Source organism: Acanthochromis polyacanthus, chromosome 10, assembly GCF_021347895.1.
Source record: "Acanthochromis polyacanthus isolate Apoly-LR-REF ecotype Palm Island chromosome 10, KAUST_Apoly_ChrSc, whole genome shotgun sequence".
Classification (NCBI taxonomy): domain Eukaryota; kingdom Metazoa; phylum Chordata; class Actinopteri; family Pomacentridae; genus Acanthochromis; species Acanthochromis polyacanthus.
Window position 1 is genome coordinate 17209428 of NC_067122.1, and position 19520 is coordinate 17228947.

The 19520-nt window shown below is 38.1% G+C and overlaps 1 protein-coding gene and 2 long non-coding RNA genes across 4 annotated transcripts in view; 2 read left to right on the forward strand and 1 right to left on the reverse strand.

The window, feature by feature from the left end:
* The window catches only part of LOC110964859 (uncharacterized), a 34203-nt gene extending 19527 nt beyond the window's left edge, over positions 1-14676 (forward strand). Inside the window, exons 3-7 of the long non-coding RNA XR_002596621.2 lie at positions 2083-2238; positions 3142-3251; positions 3878-4046; positions 14220-14373; positions 14531-14676. This is a non-coding gene — a long non-coding RNA (uncharacterized LOC110964859). The remainder of the gene's footprint in view (positions 1-2082; positions 2239-3141; positions 3252-3877; positions 4047-14219; positions 14374-14530) is intronic.
* On the reverse strand, positions 211-17198 carry zgc:152774 (uncharacterized protein LOC553526 homolog). The gene is made up of 17 exons (XM_022213696.2): positions 17107-17198; positions 16897-16969; positions 15474-15606; positions 14559-14779; positions 14143-14290; positions 12904-13057; positions 11893-12021; positions 11038-11157; positions 10833-10936; positions 10493-10609; positions 9706-9822; positions 8466-8543; positions 5618-5657; positions 5131-5522; positions 3743-4262; positions 3039-3214; positions 211-2200 (listed from the first exon to the last, which is right to left on the reverse strand). Exons 1-17 carry the CDS (start codon positions 17143-17145, stop codon positions 2044-2046), a joined length of 2718 nt encoding a protein of 905 aa, XP_022069388.2. The 5' UTR covers positions 17146-17198; the 3' UTR covers positions 211-2043.
* Positions 14981-19512, forward strand: LOC110964858 (uncharacterized). Of its 2 annotated transcripts, XR_002596620.2 has the most exons (4): positions 14981-15093; positions 15791-15925; positions 16915-17272; positions 17937-19512. It is a non-coding gene; the product is annotated as an uncharacterized LOC110964858 (long non-coding RNA). The 2 variants fall into 2 exon arrangements; XR_007944568.1 differs by lacking the exon at positions 17937-19512 and having other exon boundaries at positions 16915-17914.
* The last annotated feature ends 8 nt before the right edge of the window (positions 19513-19520 follow it).

Consider the following 19520-nt stretch of genomic DNA (forward strand, 5'->3'; position numbering starts at 1 on the left):
ATTTGTGGAGCAGTTCACTGTTAGTTTGCAGGTGTTTTGTTCAATTGTTCAATTGCAAATAATAACCAATAACTAAGTTACAGATTTTCCCTGATTGTTCAATTTCACTTAATCCCTGCTAAAAGCTAAGAATAAAAATTCATGTACCTGTTGACAATTAAAATAAATAAATAAATAATGAAAATTTAAAAAAATCCAGCTACGTTGTCGAAAGTTTTAGGATTTATTTATTTTTTTAAACATTTTTTAGCTGTAACTTTTGGAACAGTTTGACTAAATAACCACTTGTTAACAGTATTTTAGGTTGCCAGGTTGTGAAAAACATCTGACATTTATCCTGCTACACTGTTAAAAATGAAAAGAAAACGTTACATATTGTTTTGAACTTACATTTTTGGATCAAGAAGTTTGTAGTTTGCAGATAATTTGTTCAATTGCACATATCAACTATCTTTTGCCATTTTGCAGATTTATATGAAATTTGAATCATATATATCAGGAACTATCATTTAACCAATTTCCCTGATCATTAATTACACATAATACCTAGAAAAAGCAAGGGAAAAAGTATTCATTTCCACGTTGATTGTAAAATAAATCAATAAAAAAAACAACATTGTAAAGAGGTTTTAACAGTTTTTAACTGAAGATGTTCCCTGTTTTGGTCAGTTGAACATACAATTTTTACATGTATTTGCATTTAAAAAAAATGTTTATCAAGGATTGAAAAATGGTGAAGTGTTATTTTACAGATTTCTCTAATTTATTAAGTTACATACAATATGTAGTAAAATCTGAGAATTAGGGTTTACTTTAAATGTTGACTGTAGAAAACAGCAAACAACAGATCAAAACTGTAAACAATGTCAATATCAAAAGTGAATATTTTTACAAGTAGCAATTTGTTCTTTAGTTTTACTATATTTAAATTAGCTTAAAAATGTTTTCATTTTACATGTTTTCAATATTTGAAGTATTCCACCACACTTTAATGTATTTTTTGTCATAGCTGCCAGATTTTCACCATGTTTTTAAACTTTTTAGAGACTTTTTTGTTTGTTTTACAGTGTACAGCTTGATCCTTGCTGGAGCATCTCTACTACAGTTCATTTATCAACAGCTTGTTTACTTTGACATTACTTGCTTACTTTGCTATGTATTGAAGTATTGGTTTGCACATTTTCTGAACTGCACAACTGTTGTTATTAATAGGCTATAAGGAGTTCAGAAACCAGTACTTTAAATTGCTTGTCGTAATAAACTTTAATTCTACATGAATATGTCTTGTCACCTTTAGTAGTGCATGCAGCAAATAGCTTCATATCTGCTGCTGTATAGATGTTGTCAGATAACAGAGAAGTTCTAGCCTCTAGCAAACCTGCCAGAACGTGTGGTGCACTGTTAATGATGGACTACAATATAATAACATACACACTACACTAAACAAACAATACAAGTTAGTTTTCACACAATTATACAGAGAATGACTGTATTGTCAAAATGTGGACATGAGAAACACGTTTTCTTTAGCAGGCTTTGCTGACACCTTTTGGTGAAAACAGGTACTGCACCACACTGATGTAGAGCACATGGTTTAAAAGCTAAGAGGCAGTAAACAATAAGTAGATTCAGTATTTTAATGCAAACATGTGGATTCTTCTTTATTAGTTATAAGTAAACAAACTACTTCATCAGTTAGATAGAACTGATGATAGAAAACATAAGTGGTTTATTTCAATAAAACAGAAGTAAAACAAACAACAGAACAACACACTTATCAAGACTTCGATGCATTTGAAACACATCAACCAACCATCTGGATGGTCTCCTGCACTACAATGAGGAATCTTGAAGTTATTTTTGGACCAGGTCATATCCTTTCACTCAAACATGACACTGACTTCCAAGGGAGCATTTAAAGATAATTACAACAGCATGCTGTATATGTAGCTTACACATAGTTGTATCAAACCAAACTTTGTATAAAAAAATTACAAAAAAAACAAGTCACTAAAGACATCTTCCTCTTGAGATGAGTCCTGATCATAGTTTTAGTGAGTTGACCTCAATGATCTGCTGCAGGATGTTGTCTACATCGGTGGTCTCCATACTGATGCCGGCCAGGTCTAGTTGGGGCAGCAGGGCCGTGAGAAGAACCACCACGTTGTTGCGGATGTCGCGGAGATTCTCCTGTGCTGATCTGATTGGACGACAGCTTCATTATTAAAGCGAGGAATGGTAATAACTCAACTCCCTTCTAGGAAACTTTTTTCCCCACAATGTATAAAAGGACATCACTAAATAATAATTATACAAATGCATAGTAATTATAATGAGGAGAATTATAATTTAAAAATTTAATTACATTTAATTACGGTGTTTTACATGTAAGTCATAATTTTTTTCTACACTAATGTGAGTAATAGGTGCATTGAATACTTGTTCTGTCACTGATTATTATTACTATGAATATTACATCCATCTACTGAAAGGGAATTGTTTATCTAAACTAAAATGTGCTTATTACAGAGAAAGCTTTTTGTTTCTTTGTTGGGTTTTCCAGGTATAATGTTGTCAGTAGGGCTGGACCTGAATATCCCGAATATTCGAATATTCATTTGCTATGGCGGTATCTGGATATTAATTTTGGTATCTGAATATATAATATTAAAGGGCCAGTCAGGTATTTCATTCTACATAATATTGTATTTTACATCATATTATGTCATGTTAACCTTCAATTTTAAATTAGCAATGTAAATTTCAACAGTATATAATACTACAGGGTCTGAATGTTAATATTCATATATGTCAGATAAATCCGCATTATATCACAAAAGCATTTAGGTTTTAGAGAAATAAGTGTTGGTAATGATAAAAGCTAACATTCATTCTGTCCACCACCATAATCTTTCAGTTAGAGGACTTACATTCATAGGTACGTCAGTGCAGGAGCCACATGCAAAAATGGGGATAATAAAGGACATCTTTGTGCCTCTGTATGTAAAAGCAGGTGCACGTCCGTCTACAAAACTCACCTGTTGTCCTCACAGTCCTCGCTGTCACTGACTTTCGTTCTGCTCTGACTCTCATTCTTCTTGGCTTTGTTCTGCTCGGACTGATCCTTTGGCTCTGATACAGCTTTCTGAGCCTGGACCAGCAGCCCCTGGGGTCCTGCAGCCTGAACTGGACCGGAGGATGAGGAAGTAGAGCACTGAGGGGTGGGAGAAGAATACTTAAGACAACTGACTGTGAGCAAATATAGTTGGCTGTAAAAACAAAAAAAAAAGCAAGCTATGTTGCCTTTAGCTGTTGTTTTTCTTAAAGAAGTGCTGGGATTGTTTCGGTTGCACAACACTGATCCTTGCACACCTTGTAATTGAGGTAATCACCAGTCATTTACGCTATTTATAGCGTAAATATTCACTGATTATTACTTTGGCTAACTTTAGGTTTGTATTTTTCAACAGATTAGTTCAGTTAAGAGGATTTTAATCAAACAAATGCTGCAAAAAATATCAAACATGTTTCCTTTAGCTGCATTATTAAACATTTGAAGAAAAATTAACTTAGTATTGCAAAAGTGGCTATTCTACACTGCTTGGCAAAAAACAAACAAAAAAAAAAGAAAATTCATGCTTAATTCCAAAGCAATTAACTGTGTAAAACATTCCTTTAAATTAAAGGTTTTCTAATTTACTGTCATAATAAGCCTAAAACTCCTGGTATAAACTGTGCTGACCTCAGCCATGTCTGTTTGGCAGCCGACCTCTGTACTTGCTGAGGATGCTGACGATCTCACCGCCTTTTGTTTTGGCTCTTCTGAGCTGCTGTCAGAACACGTCATTGTGCATTGACTTGTCTTTGTGATTTGCAGACCCAGAAGGCTCCGCAGCCTATGAACCTCCTTCTCCAACCCGGCCAGCCTCTGCACTTTGGCTTCCCGTTCGCCTGCTTCTGAACGCAGCGTCCTGCTGTGTGAACCTTCTGTTCGGCTCAGCGGGGAAACCACCACAGTCTGGGTGGAGGCGGACAAGTGGGTCCAGGTGAGGCTGCTGGGGGTTTGCTGCAGTGTGTCTGAATTCTCTGCTCGGCCTCCGCTGTCCTTTCTGTTAGTTTCTGTGGACACTATCTTGAATATGTTTGCTTGTTTCCCTGTAAGCAGCTCATCTGGTAGATTTGTTGAGTCAGGCTGCTGGTCCTCGCAAAGGTAGCGCTTCTTCTTCACAAAGTAAGGTAATGATTCTGACGACCTCTTGTGGCTACAAAAAACAAAGGCTAGTCAGTTGCTTAAAGGTGTACATGTGTTTTTAGTTCATAAACTGCACATTTTTCATTCTTTACATTATTTCAAACCATTCCAAAACGACTTGACTCGCCACCTTCCAGTGATCCATCATACTGAGGAATGCATGACCAGTATTTTTTATTATGTTCATGTCATGTTATGGTGACATTCTAATGAATCTGCAAACAGAAAGCTTACTGTCATTTGCATTTCATTTCAAAAAAGTTCACATAAACGATATCTATCAGAAAAAAGCTGACCTCGAATTTATATAATATTTTTTTGTTTTTTTATGTTTTGAATTTAGGAAACAGTGGCCAGACAATATTGTAGATTTTGAATAATGTCAGTGATGGTACTGCGTCTCATTTTGCAGAGCAGAAAACATTAAATTATCCAAGAAAGAGGAGAAAAATTACACATTACTTAATCTGTTTGATTCTGCGGTATTTCCTAACTCTGTCCGTCCATCCCATTCGTCCACAGCAGTCGTGCTGTATTGTATCAATTATAAGACCTGATCAACTTATCTCACCTTGTTGTGCTTTTAATGAGCACCTATAAATATATAATTACCTATCTTATTATCCTGCTTTATTGTTGTTTCTTTCACAACAGTGTCTCCATGCAATGACTCTGCCATTTCTCTTTCTGTTAAATTTAATTCATTCATTGAAGTTATTTGTATCTCACACTGTCAAGCCTTCATTAAAGTGTTGAGATGTTCGACCTTTTTTAAGTGGAGGCTGGTTGAAGAACGCTACATCAGCCAATAAAGCTGCATTAATACATCACACTGGTGGAAATAATGTGTTTGCTATTTGATCGTCTATATGTCTCACCTTAAAGTGTCCGTGTGCTCCTCCACGTTTTTCTTTTTGTGACACTCTTCTTCATCTCCAAGCTTCTGAGCGTTTGTTTCATTTTCCACAAGCGTCTCTCCCACGTTGGTTTCATTCTTGTCTTTAATGCCTGTGTAACTTCCAGCAGGTTTCTCTTCCATGTACGTGACCGACTGTGTCTGTGCATCATTTGTGAGTGTGTCTCGGCGATGATCTGTGAGGCGATCTGTGTTTGTCTCAGCATGCTTAAGTGTCGTATCATCTGTATGACGCCGAAGCACGGTGGTTGCATGCTCAGGTGTGTGTGTGTCCTGGAAGGTGGGCTGGACTGGTTCTGATGAGCTGCGTGAGAGGCTTTGATGTTTAGCTGCTGGTTCCTGGAACTGACAAACCTGCAACACACACAACCAAACACACTAAATGTAGCAAGAAATGCACTGTACATTGGCAGTTAAGTTGCCAGTGACACGAAAGATACTTCACTTACCTCTAATGACTTTTCTCGTTTTCTGCTTTTGGGGTGCTCTCTGTAAGGGGAAAACAAAGAGACACTCATTGCAGTGCCTATATAAATTCACTCACCTTAGTTTTCCCTTTTAATTGCTTTTCAAAACTGAACCATGGTCAATTTATTTAGGCTTTTATAGACAAGAATTTGTCGATAAAAAAAATAAAAACAAACTTTCACCTCAAAGTGAAAAAAGATTTCGCTAAAGTAATGTCAATTATCAAATAAATATAACATATAAAATAAGCATTTACCCTCTTCAAAGTGACTAGCAGGAACACAATTAGTGAAATGGAGATCAACTGTTAAATTTGTCTCAAGTGACTACAGTATAAAGAAACCTGTATCTGGTACGTTCAGTCACTGGTGAACCGGTACTCCTAACTATAACTATTAATACTTCAAGCAACTCTGTAAAAATGTTACTAAAAAGCAAAAGTCAAGGAATAAATAGAAGAAAAATCCCCTGGAGTCCATTTAAATCCATCATTAAGAAACTGAGGGAATATGAACATGTGTAAATCTGACTAAAGCAGGCTGTCCTCAAAAAGCGAGTGACCGTGTAAGAAAGAGTAGTAGGGGACGACACCAAGACATACACGACACCTCTGAAGGTGTGAAAGCCTCAGTGACTGAGATGGGAGCGACTATGCATGCAACAATTGTGGCCTGTTCTTCACCAGTCAAAGCTCAATGGGAGAACTGCAAAGAGAAAGTCACTGCTGGAAAAATCCTCATATTAAATCTTGTCGAGCGTTTGCCAGAAAGCATGTGGGAGACTCTGAACTCAAATGGAAGAAGGGTCTTTGCCCTGGTGACACTAAAATTCAGCTTTTTGGCCATCAGGCTAGAAGCTATACTTGTCAGATACCAAACACACCATCCCCACTGTGAAGCATGGTGGTGGCAGCATCATGATGTGAGGGAGGTTCTCTGCACCATCCCTGGAGGACTTAAAGGTAAAGACAGGGATGCAGAAAGTGTAAGGAAATACTGGAGAAAGACCTGATGTAGTCTGCATGAAAACAGTCACTCGGGAGAAGATTTGTTTTGCTAGCATGACAATGACTTGAAGCAGACTTCCAGTCATAAATCACAAAGCCAGAGCTCCACAGGAGTGCTTTAAAGACGATAAGGCAAATGTTCTCCAGAGGTCAAGTCAGAGCTAAGTCCTCATTCAAATTGAGAATTTGTGACTGGACTTGAAAAAGGTTGTGTAGTCATCATCTCTGTGCAACCTGACAGATCTGTGAAGAGGAATGAGTTAAAATTGCAGTGTTCAGATGTGCAGAGTTGACAGAGATTTATCCAAACAGGCTCAATGATGTAACTGCAGCAAAGGAACAATTACTAAATACTGATCTAAATGGGACCAATACTTAATCACTTTTACATTTTATGTTTTCATTTAATTGACATTTCATTCTAGAAATGTTTTCAATTTGACATGAAAGAGTCTCTTTTTTGGGGGCAAATTCTTGTCAAAAAAGCCAAATTAAACTGACCATAATCAGATGTTGAAAAGCAATAAAAAGAAACAAAATTATCTTAGTTCGATCAGATAGATATTATTCAGTGAGTTGACATAAAAATATCCATCCATCCATTATCTATACACCACTTAATCCTCATTAGAGGGGCTGGAGTCTATCCCAGCTGACTTAGGGCAAAGGCAAGGGACACCTGTCTTTCCTTATAAAATGTCATGTCTATCCGCTGTACTGATGACATTCTGAGACTCAGAAATGATGGAAAAAGTAGATTAAAAAGTGATAAATCTGGATCCACCTCTATAGACTTCAAGGACCTGGAAATATTCACAGTATGAAGGTAGAACTCAGATCAATAACATAGTTACTGGAGATGAAGAACCAGATGATTCTGAAGAAGTTAGGAAAGAACATAAGTGCAATTTGGTAGATTTTTTGTGCTGAATTTGAGTTTTTGTCGCAATTTTACCAGTTTTGTAGTAATTTTGGTCCTTTTGTGGTGTTCTTGGTACTTTGTGTGGTTATTTTGCATGTTCTTGGTGCCAAATTTCAGGTTGTTAGTCTACCACAGGGCTACACTCACATTCACACATTCACACCTGCAGACAATTTAGAACTACCAATTAACCCCAGCATGTTTTTGGACTGTGGGAGGAAGCCGGAGTACTTGGAGAAAACCCATGTATGCACAGAGAGAACATGTAAACTCCATACAGAAAGATCCTGGGAAGGTTGGGAGACTAACCAGGGATCTTCTAGTTGCAAGGCAAAGTGCTAACCACTAATCCACTGTACAGCCCTCCACAAAAATATAATCTCTGTAATTATTACAATGTCACCTATTTCTCACATTTTCTTTATTTTATTTGACATGAGATTTGATTGGGCAGCATGAGCGCACCCGTGAACTTATGAGCTTTTGGTGTCGTGCCAAAATGGTTGGCAACACTGCTTGTAAACCGTAATGTCAGCTATCTACAGCAACTTTAACTCATATAAAGTCATTCATAATTTAATGCTCACAACATTTTTAGCATTTTTAGCTTATTAAACTGTGTTGCCATCATGAGTCTTTATGTACAGAACACCTGACTTAGTCTCATGTTAGACCAACTTTGTTTAGGTGGAGTTTAGCAAAATTACTTCCCTCTGTCACACACATGCAGAGTCACGTGGACAACCACCGGAAATAAGAGCACAAAACTGACAGATGGAAACCACAAAACAGCACACAAACTCACACACATACACGAGCACAAAGAACAGCAGATTGAAACGTTCATTCATACACAAATTCTCACGCAAAGTTAAAGCGTTCTACAGAAATGTGATCTTACAGTTTCTTGTGGTTCTTCTGGTAGCTGGGTGTTAACAGCTCCTCGCTGTCCTCTGCTTCCTCTGGTGAAGAGCAGCTTCTGAAAAGACAAAGAGGCCTGGCTTAGAAACTGCTGCTAAAGTTCACTTTAGCCAGCACAGACACCCACACCCTGGCTTCTAGTAGTGAGGCGTTGCATCATACAAGGCAGTCAGAGATATGAGCATGTTTATTATTTATTAATATTTGTTATTTTACTTTTTAAGGACAGCAGAGACAATAATGTGTAATGTGTATTCATACTGGGGATATTGTGGTTCATGTTCAGTATTGCTGTCTTGCATTCTAGTTATCTTGAAAGGTAGGTGAAGGATACCGACCAGGTAAGGAGGTTAGGATTGGGATTTAAGAGGTGTGAAGTTGTGAAATATAGATATCAGTTTTCTCTTAACTAGTCTGAACTCTAACTGGATTCTCAAAGAGTCAGCAGCAGCAGGAACTGTGCTGACTTTACCACCAAAGCTTGTCAGTGGGCGTAAAAAGCATGCTATCTTTAATAACAATCAACAAAATACTATCATTTATCAGAGAAAAAAAATAGTCAGATGTTCAACTTCCAGATGGTTACGGAACCACTGCCGCTTGTAACAAGTGCCATTTCTTTGAGAAAATTCAAATTGTGATATTTCGTCAAAATCACTTTGTTATGTATGTCTCATTATAAATTTTGGCAAAAGTAAATCATCTGTTCTAATCGGATTCTGTAAAAAAAACAACTATAATAAGTAAATTCTGTGTTCCAAAGGTCATGTGGTCAAAATTCAGGCACTTTTTGACTGAACTGCAGGCAAACACAAAGCAAGAGAGAAGTATGCAGACACATTTAAATATGGAAGAAGCAAAATATTAACAATATGTGGAGTCACCCTTTTTTCTCCTGGTGGGCCTGTGCACCTGTGGGCACTCGGAATATACTGTATGTGTTGATTCCTGCTCTTTTTTCATTTTTGTAAAACTCAACTGTTACATGTAAAAAGAAATCCAACTGCCTTTTTTCTTTTACGATTTATGACATCAGACGTTTATCACACTGCAAAACACATTTTTGAGTTCTCTCTGAACATAACTGTTCCAGCTCATAAAACACCTGCAAAAAAATGATTTTCTTCCCAGTTAAACCAGTCTAACACTGCTGAAGTACTGCTAATGGTAATTCATCAGACACTGTTTACTGTTCAACAACAATCATTAGAAACGCAAACCTGTAACGTGGGTTGGGATTCTGGCTGCAGTTCCAGTTTTCAGGAGTGACATCATAATGACTCGCAGGGACGCTTCTCCACTTCAGACACTCTTCACACTGTAACCACATGGGACCCCTGTAAGCAAATTATCTCAGTCAGTCGAGATTCGTCCACATGAACACATCCGATCAAGAGCTAAGTACAAGATGAAACATTTTCTGCTGAACCCATGTATATTTTCCATTTTAGTACATCACATAAATTATTTATGTTCTAAATTGGTTTGAAAGGCTCTTTGCGTTCCCTGCCTTCACCCAGAGACTGATCTCTGGTTGCGAGCCTTGGAAAAACAATACCTATTTTCACTTTTTGTTGCAAAGGTTCTGCATGAGAGGGAGGGATATCACTTGAACAAGTTGCTTTCACTTTTCTAGTAGTTTTAACAGTATTAAAAACACATTTACAGCCATTTGGACCAAATGAACACACATATTCCTTCAGTGGCACATAGAAAATTAAGTAAAAATATGATAGTAATAAAAGGAATTTGAATTTAAGTGTGTATAAAAATATTCCCCGAAGACACTTAACATACAGAAAAACAGCAAAAATCTACATTACTGTAGAAATTGCCTCAAAAATTTCTCTTAAATCTGGAATTAGAAACGTAATCAGGCTCTGGCTCTGCCTCCCAACAGAACACAGGAGTGACCAGAACTCCACAGGTCGACTGTAACAGGAGGCGTTGCTGGAGTCAAGCTGTGAAGACACATTTTCTCTGCTTGCACTGTGACAACAAACTCACTCATCAGCGCTGTTTTCATCTCTGTCTACAGCCTGAAACTCTCGCTCTCTGGCCTTCTTCTCCGTCACCTCTTTCCAGTAGTCGTTGAGTTTTAGTCCCAAAGCTCCGAGGGTAAGTCTTAGAAGCAGAAAATGTGAAAAACAGTAAATACCTGTAACCGGTTATACTAATGTCATTAACCGAACAGCACAAGGAAGAGTATATTAGGTGAATATGTAATGACAGTGACTCTCATTGGAGAAAAGAAGTTCGATATACTATGCCTTCATGAGTATATTCCAAGTAGGAACTCTTAACAGCAAAAACATCTTGTATGATTCATTTTGCATGTGTATCATACCTGTATTCTTTGGTGTATTCAAAGTCTTGCTTGTTATGAGCAGGTTTGAGAAAGTTGCACTCGATGATGCCGATGACCCCGATTCCTGCTCTTTGACCCGAAGCCTGGAGGAAAATGAAGAGGGAGATTTAACCAGGATAAAACAAACAAACAAACAAAACTCTGCTCATGTTTAAAGATATGCAGAGTATTCCTTTTACTTCACCTTAAGCTGGCAGCCGACTTTCTCATACGCTTTGATGAGCCGATTCTTGTGGTACATCATGATGCCGTAGTGGTCCTTGTTTTTGGGGTTCAGCCCGAAGGTCACCTTCACCTTCTCTTTCTGACAGACACCAGTTAAGGCAAAGCACTGGACCATTAGTAGGACATAGAATGAAATCTGGTCATGTGAATATTTTGCAAACAAGAACCCATATGCCAGGGGTTCAGGCATATGTGTTCTGTAAAGCGCCTTGAGACTTTAGGTGTTTAAATTATTCATTGTGTATTTGTATATATTATGAAGAATGCAGCATATTTCAGTGTTCTGATTTCTGAGTCTTTCCTCAAGACAGTTTTGGTGGATTAAAAGTTTTAATGTATACCACGGAACAAACTGAATATGTTTTTCCATTATAGAAATTCATAACAAAAACCAGCAACAGCCCAAAGACGAGTACATTTGTATCCTGTACAAAGAATTTTGTGTAAATACCTGTCTTATATCCAAAATCTTCACTCTTATGCTGTGTGCAATATGTTCGGCCAAAATTAAAAAAATAAATTAACAAAAAGTGTTATGTTGCTAATCTGAAGTCCCACAACCCTTTACAAGTCTGACAATCAACAAATACGAAAGTTAAATGATCATGCATTCTCAGTAGACATGAAAAACATGATCTGGAGTTGTGGTGCTTGTTTTTATCTTCCCTCATACATCTGTTAAATACCACAAGGTATTTCTGCCTTGTCAGATCTCAGTAAAAGCAACACTGCTTGGTTCATTTCCAAAAGCCACCAGCTTCCCACTTTCCCTCTGCATGTAAATATAGGTGATACAAAGACAGCGTCAGGATACACTGAAGTGAGGTTTGTACACGTCGTGCTCGATGTGTATCAGCCTCTTTGACACCAGCTTGGTCAGAATCTTCCTCCCCCTCAGTATCACTTGTGTCCTCGGCTTCAGGTACAAGATGCTCAGATAGGCCTAAGATGGACAAACACACAAAGAGAGAATGGAAAAGGTGAGACATTTTTAATTCAACAAACCTCCAATTCACTTTTAGGTCTGACACTCTCTGTTAAGACTCTTGATTACCCCTGAGGTGTGTTATTTAGGATTTCAAAACTTTCATGGCACAAAAGTACTTAAGAAGAAGGCAACTAGAAAGATGTTTCATCCAAAAGGCTTTGTCAGTCTATTGTGCCTTACAGAACGATCTGACTGCACTTCATTAGCATTCTACTATAGACAAAGTTTAAAAAATGATCTGACTTGTTTGTATTTCTTTAGTGGAGAATGCAGCTTTAGCATTCCCTCAAAATAGTGAAGCGGGAATTGTTTTGGGGGAGGATTTGCAGCAAGGACTGTGATTAAAATGTGAAACACTAGCAAGTCTACCTTACTGCATGGTCCAAATCCCGACCAAAACTTGACATTTTCTGTGTGGTAGGTTACTGCCCAGAGGTTGTTGTTATGTGAAGTTGTAGCAAAAAGATGACATCACACGAAAGTCACGTGAAATGCATGGCCAGTTTAGGGCCAAAGCACCCAAAGTGTACATCCTGTAAGTCAGGCTACTTCCGCTGTAACTGACTGCTGGGGAGTTCCAAGTGTTTATTTAAGACCACCAGGTAAACCGAGAACTTCCCACCTGTCAGTACTGATACTTTACCCACAACCACTCTTACCCCATACTCTGCTCTAAACTTCACCCTTAAGTCAACCCAGATGTGTCGAAGTGTCCAAACGAGCCTGATTATTATAGAATTTAAAAACTATTGCACTGTCTTATGAATGTCTGATAAATGCTTTCACTACCAATACCTACACAGTTCTATCTTTGATGATATATTGTAACCAACTCACCCTGAGACTGTAATGCATGTCTGGGATGTTGTGCTCAGGTCTCAATGATCCGCTGTTCCTCGGGCCCTTCTTCAGTTCTTCAATCTGAATCTCAGGCAAACGAAAGTCACTCGGATCAGTCTCAAAGTCGATCTCCGTCTTACCATCTTTGGCTCTGAAGAAAAACATAAAAGGACGCAGTTGTTAGAACAGTTCATGGCACATTGTGTTTCACTTCATTGGAACTATGTCAAAAGGATATTCAAATTTAATGTAAAGTTAAACTAATGACTTTAAAGTAAGTTTTATGGGTCACAGAATTAGGATTCAACTCTACAATGTGTCTAATTGCTGCAAGTGAACCACTTTGACTCATCTTTTTAAGTGCAGTACTTAGTATTGGATGATAATCATCAGTGTGGTGACACTTCTCTATCTCCAGTGTGAAGAGGAAGTGAAAGAGGAGATATAAGAAACTTGAATAACTGCTTCTTAGCAGTTTGCAACAATTTAACTCTACACTCTGAATTGTTTTCTTAAGAAATCCACAGGGAAAAGAGACATCAAATCTCTGCTATCCTCAATAAGATGGAGGCTTGCATTTGAACATGTGTTACTTTGCATTGATTTGCCTAAATCCATGCCTAAACAAATATAATATGTGAGTGTTCCATCCCCATTTGCCTTTTTCTGCTCGTCTTTGTCTTGCACAGCCTTGAACCTAACAGGTGCTACATTTGACCAACACTCAACACACCCACTTACAAACCAAGAAATTCTGTGTAAACTCCAACTAAAGCAATAGTTCAACATTTTGTGGAAACATGCTCGTCTATTTTGTTGCAGAGAGTTATAGAAGAAGCCTGACATCACTCTTTTGTGTGTATTTAATATGAAGTTACAGCCATGGAGTTGTCTGAAGACTGGAACAAGGCTGACACAGATAACCTGGCTACCGCCAAACCTCACAAATTAACACATTATATATTTGTTGTTTACTTCCAACAAAAACCAAAATGAGCCACAGTAGCTGTTTCACCTACTTTAAGTCTTTCAGCTAAACTAAAACAACCATCTTGTGAGTGTATTTCACATTAAAATGACAGGCATGAGAATGGTATCAAACATTCTCAACAAGAAAGTGAACATGTGAACTTGTACTAACATGCTACTGGTAAAATGAAAAGCATATATCATTTAATACACTTGTAGACTGTTTCTTCAACCTAAATTTAGCATTAACATATGTGTGATTCTGACCTGCGGATGTTCCAGATTAATATCTTGGTGCCTTTTTTGGAGAGAATTGAGTCAAAGTGTTTCTGTATCTGTTCCAGGGAGTTGACGATGGAGTGCTGGAGGATGGCTGCCAGGCTGGCCTCCGAATCCTCAGTTACAACCAGCGACTGTAGCACTGAATTAAGGACAGAACATAATGCAGCATGCATGGCGACAAACATATGATCTGCTACTCGGGAAGAAGAAATGGTTGTATGTCCCTTTGTATACCTGGAATAGTCACGTCTTTGTTTAGTCCTGGGCTGACTATTTGCAAGTCAGTCACACTGTATATCATCATGATGATGATGGTTTACAATAATGTTAGTGTATCTACCAGTTCAAATATCCTCTTCTTTCTTCCCTGTAGGTCTCATTCATTCTTATGTTAAGGATATTGGTTAGTTGGTTGAAGGGGACGATGGGGACGATGACAGCCTGGGCTTTGATGTTTTCCAGGTAGGTCTGAGACAGCATTCCCACAGTCTGACAGCCACCGTTTTTGGTGAAGATTAGGGCATCACGACCCAGACGCATCGAACCAGACTTGAAGCCGTTACCGTACACGCCGATGGCCTGCAGACTGGCTTTACCTGAGCCCTTTTCTGTGAAACCAAAGCTGAAGGCAAGGCAAGGCAAGGCAAGTTTATTTGTATATTACCCTTCATGTCCAAGACAATTCAAAGTGCTTTACATAAAACATTAAGAGCATTACTGTGAGGTGCAGATAGTTAAAAGGTACCGTGCAGATTTTATGCATAGGTGCATGAGAAAAGAAATGTTTTTAACCTGGATTTAAAAATGTTTACCTTTGGTGAAAGTTTAATCTCCACTGGCAGTTTGTTCCACTTGTTTGCAGTGTAACAGCTAAATGCTGGTTCTCCTTGTCTGGACACTAGCTGACCTGAGTCCTTGGATCTAAGAGACTGCTCGGTTTGTATTCTCTGAACATATCACAGATGTATTGTGGACCTAAACCGTTCTGGGATTTGTAAACGATCAGTAGGGTTTTAAAATCTATTCTGAATGGAAGAGACGGGAAGCAAGCAGACGTACAACCTAGGACTACTTTCACTAAAGAGTTAACTGTAATCATGAATCAGCAGTAGAATCATCGCAAAAACAACTGAAGAAGATCTTATAGAATTTGACAGTTTGATAAATGAATCTCAGGTGTAAATTTGATGGGAGAATGTGTGAATGTGTGACTTGAATGCAGAAATTGAAGCAAAACTATGTGTGTTTCTGATGCCATGTGCTATGAAATGCTTTGCAATTTTCAGTTACTTCACATGGATGTGATCATGTCTCACCTGAGCATCTTGTGCAGTTTGTTGGGGGTCATGCCGCTGCCATTATCAGTGAAGGTGATGCAGAGGTGATCAGCTTCATTCACTGCATCTATCCAGATCTGTTTCGCAGACACACCAGGATCGGATGCATTATCTAGAACGTGACGGATAGAGAATTAAAAGTCAGAAAACAGAGTGACAGAGAATGGGAGGTGCACAGCAGTCGCACCCAGCCCCAGATTCACTCAGCCAAACTGCACAAACTGTTCAGGATTGTTCGAGGCACCCGACAAAGAGCACCAGGTGTTGACCCGGCTTCTAAATTCTCATGATTCCAGTTTGATCAAGTACTCATCGGATGAAAAAACGAGATCCATAGAATCTCCACCCTGGAACCCACAGTACTCCACGGATCCATGTCCCGACTCTTCAGAACTGTTTTGGCAGCACAAGGTGAATCTACACAATATTAGGTTGGTGGTTTTATTTTGTATTTTCTTGTAAATACCAATGATTTTTGCACCTTTTTTGTAAATACCAGCCTTTTTGGCACCTTATTTCTATTTCTTAGACCAGCATGATTTGTATATCTATATGTATTTGTATATGTCAATTGCACATTCTTTCTACATTGTTTTCTTAATTACCTTGAATGTAACATGTGACCTACTGGATACCTCAAATAAAGCATCTATCTATCTATCTATCTATCTATCTATCTATCTATCTATCTATCTATCTATCTATCTATCTATCTATCTATCACCAAGCACATGTTGTATCTTATGATCTCAACTATTAGACTTACAGGGTTAGAATTTGCTGTAGAGTCTTAATCTTCATTAACTATTGAATCACTGGCGTACTCTGTGACATACTCACTAGGTAAGTCATGTTCTGATAGTGATAGCAATTCCTGCTAAACCCAGCAGCCAACAGTCGCTCTGCAGGTCTGAGCCAATGAGAGCGCACACAGTGGAGGAACGGCAATGTTGACAGCGACTTGTGTCTCATGGAGGATCAGTTCAAACACTGGCTCAAATGCATGCGCTGAAGTCTCAGAAATGCTTCAGAACAGCAACGATTACACAGAAAGGATACCGCAGTTACGGTATTACAGTGTTAAGAATATTATTAGGATCGTACGGAGACGTGCGACAACGAAATAAGGTCACTTGACCTAACTTAAGAACATAATTGTCACCACAGCAGGCTTGAAAACCTCCAGTAGGACTTCATATAGTGACTGTGGCGTAAACACAGGAGTAAAAGTCGTTGAGCGTGTGAAAGAGGAAGTCCATTCGGTCCATTTTAACACAAGGACGGCGCTTTGTGCGCCACAGCGGAAAAGCGCACGAAATGAAAGTATGAAAAACAGGTAGAGTGTGCAGGTGCGCAGACAATACAAAGTTTCAACGTCCCTCTTATTCTTCTTGTTTCCTACCTATTAACTCTGCCACAGCGCTGAACGGCCAAGTGTGACTTGTGGAGTTGCTGTTGAGGAAGGAAGGACTCATCTGGAGACAGAATCACAAACGCGTCAGAGAATCAGTCGCAGTTGCATTTATCATTTCCAACCCCTGCACCCGAAGACTGTGCAACTTAATGTGGAAGAGAACACAGATTCCATGTGTGAAATATTGGATATACGTACGGAACTCAGGCGAATCCCATGCTCGCTTAACCTCGCCATGTCTTGCAGCTGAGTATTCGGCGTCCTGTGCCGTGGCTCTGTTGCGCGCAGGTACGTTCAGAGCAGTGGGCGCGTCCTGTGGGTGCCGGAGGAAGTATGTTGAAAACACAGCTCACACTGAAGAATAGTAAGTCAGCTGTGTGAAGATTTAGCTCTACCAAATGGTAAACTTAATTCTAAAACCTATATCTTATTATAATTTACCACTTCTGTTATTGCTTATGATTTGCATGTTATTATCCGCTTATATCACCAGTATTTGCAGTCTTTGTCAGAAATACAAGTGTAATAAGAAAGGTCCGAGGGGCAGAAGAACAGAAACAAAGAGAACAATTATGGAGTAAACCTAACCAACAATTTTGACAAAAACATGTGTTTTTATTATTTACTAGTTGTGCTACATGTTCAGTTAAAAAAATACTCGTTGTTAACTAATTTAATTGTATTACATCTTATTTAAACCAAAAGTCAGAACAAAAATCCTTTTTGAGGTAACCATTTGTTATTATGGCCCACATTTCTGGGGCAATTTGTGCTGGTATTTTTAAAAGCACACTCACAACCTACCTTTTTTTTTTTTTAGCTTGGATTTGGGTTCGTTTTTATTTCCATGTTTAAAATTACTGCTATTTATTATGATGATGATGGTGATGATGGTTGTTATTACTACTATTATCTCTATGTATTTATATCTCTATGTATTTATATATTTGAGTCTATTTTGCCTATCTTTTATGATAGTAATTATTTGCTTTTTTTTTTTAACTTTTCCTGTCTCTGGTGTTCTTCAGTCCCTGTTTTGCTGAGTCCTGTAATCATTAGGAGGTCAGGTGAGTAGCCTGTGTGTCAGGGAGGGGGTTGGTTGATTGACTAACTGACTGACTGACTGATTGATTAATCTATCATGTAAGAGGTACACAAAGATGCAAATTATATAATGTGCATACTTTTACATTTGGCACTATCTATACAGTACTTCTCCATTGTTTGAGGTTGTTTTCTTTGTATAACAAAGATAATTTCATAGTTTGCGCAACTGCTTGTGTGTTTCAAGGCCTATCTAGTTTCAAAATAAATTATTTATAGTTTCAAGTCTATTAGATATGAGTTATGTGAATATATTAAGCTGTAATATGAAGTTAAAATACAGGAAGGATTAATCCATGAATGAACTCTTCTCAGAAACTTACTGTACAGTGTTTCACAGACTAATTCAATCAGGCCTTTACATGTTAATTTAATGTTGTAAATCTGAGTTATTTCACTGTTATATTTTAATGTTTTCTTCTCTATTCTTTTTACAAAATAATGTTTTTTGTGTTGTGAAAGCGCTTGTTCTACTGTAACCATCTACACATTAATAACTGCTTTTCATTTGCTGCTTGAATCAGTGTGCCACAAATGGCAAGTAAAACTAAATATTTGAGGTTCAGCAGGATATGGCAACCCATTTCTGTTGACATTGTTTTTTTCTCCATTGATCACATTCATGGCTTTACAGGACAAGACAGATACAGGACAACAGTAAGTACGCTGAAACGAAGAGAGTAGGGTCACTGGGTTTAACATCTGTTTTGAGGGACAAAGTCAAAACATGGGTGAGGGTCTCAACAACAGAGACAATTCCTACTTTTACAATACTGGACCTTATTTCATCATGATCTGCAAAGTAGACTTCCATTTTCAGTGTAGTCTCATTCTATGGAGGTACAAAGAACAAACATACTTTTGCAAGAATCCTGTTTCTTTGTTTTCACAAAGAGGGAATGTCAATTTTGCTTATATTTTCTGAGGATGGACAAATATTTACAAAGGAACTCATTGAACCAGTTTGTTATACAAGAAGGGGTTAAATTTCTTACACTGTTCATAACTGAGATGGAATAGGTATGTAGACCTATTTCCACCACAACAAATCCAATATTAACAATGAAAAATCCAATTGGGAGACAATTATCCATTTGTGAAGTAAAAAAAAAAAGTTTCAAACTCATGTTTTTTGATTTCTTTTGATGGTTTCATTTGAACAAGGAACAACAACGTGACACCAAGAAAACTGTTCTTTGTGAAATTCTTTCATTTTTAAAGACAGAACAGAAAATCTTATTTCAAAAGTTACTTAATGTCTCATCAACACGTTTTCCCTTCTAACTGCATGTCATTTACGAAGTGTGTTTTAAACAATAGACCAGCATTTCTGCATTACTGTGTGTGTGTGTGTGGGGGGGGGGGGGGGGTAATTATAGGGGTTGTGGGGACCTAATGGCTAAGGGTTAGGGTTAGATATGAATGGGAGTCAATGGTAGGTCCCCACAAGGATAGAATACACAGTGTGTCTGTGTGTGTGTGTGTGTGTGTGTGTGTGTGTGTGTGCT

Excerpts from the sequence above, each read along its gene's own strand:
- zgc:152774 (XM_022213696.2), bottom strand. The coding sequence starts at position 17,145 with ATGGCGAGGTTAAGCGAGCATGGGATTCGCCTGAGTTCC. Across the intron at positions 11,158-11,892 it reads TGTACAAACCTCACTTCAGT|AAAGAGAAGGTGAAGGTGAC; the intron begins GTATCCTGACGC and ends GGTGTCTGTCAG. Across the intron at positions 5,658-8,465 it reads CAGAAGAACCACAAGAAACT|AGAGCACCCCAAAAGCAGAA; the intron begins GTAAGATCACAT and ends TTCCCCTTACAG.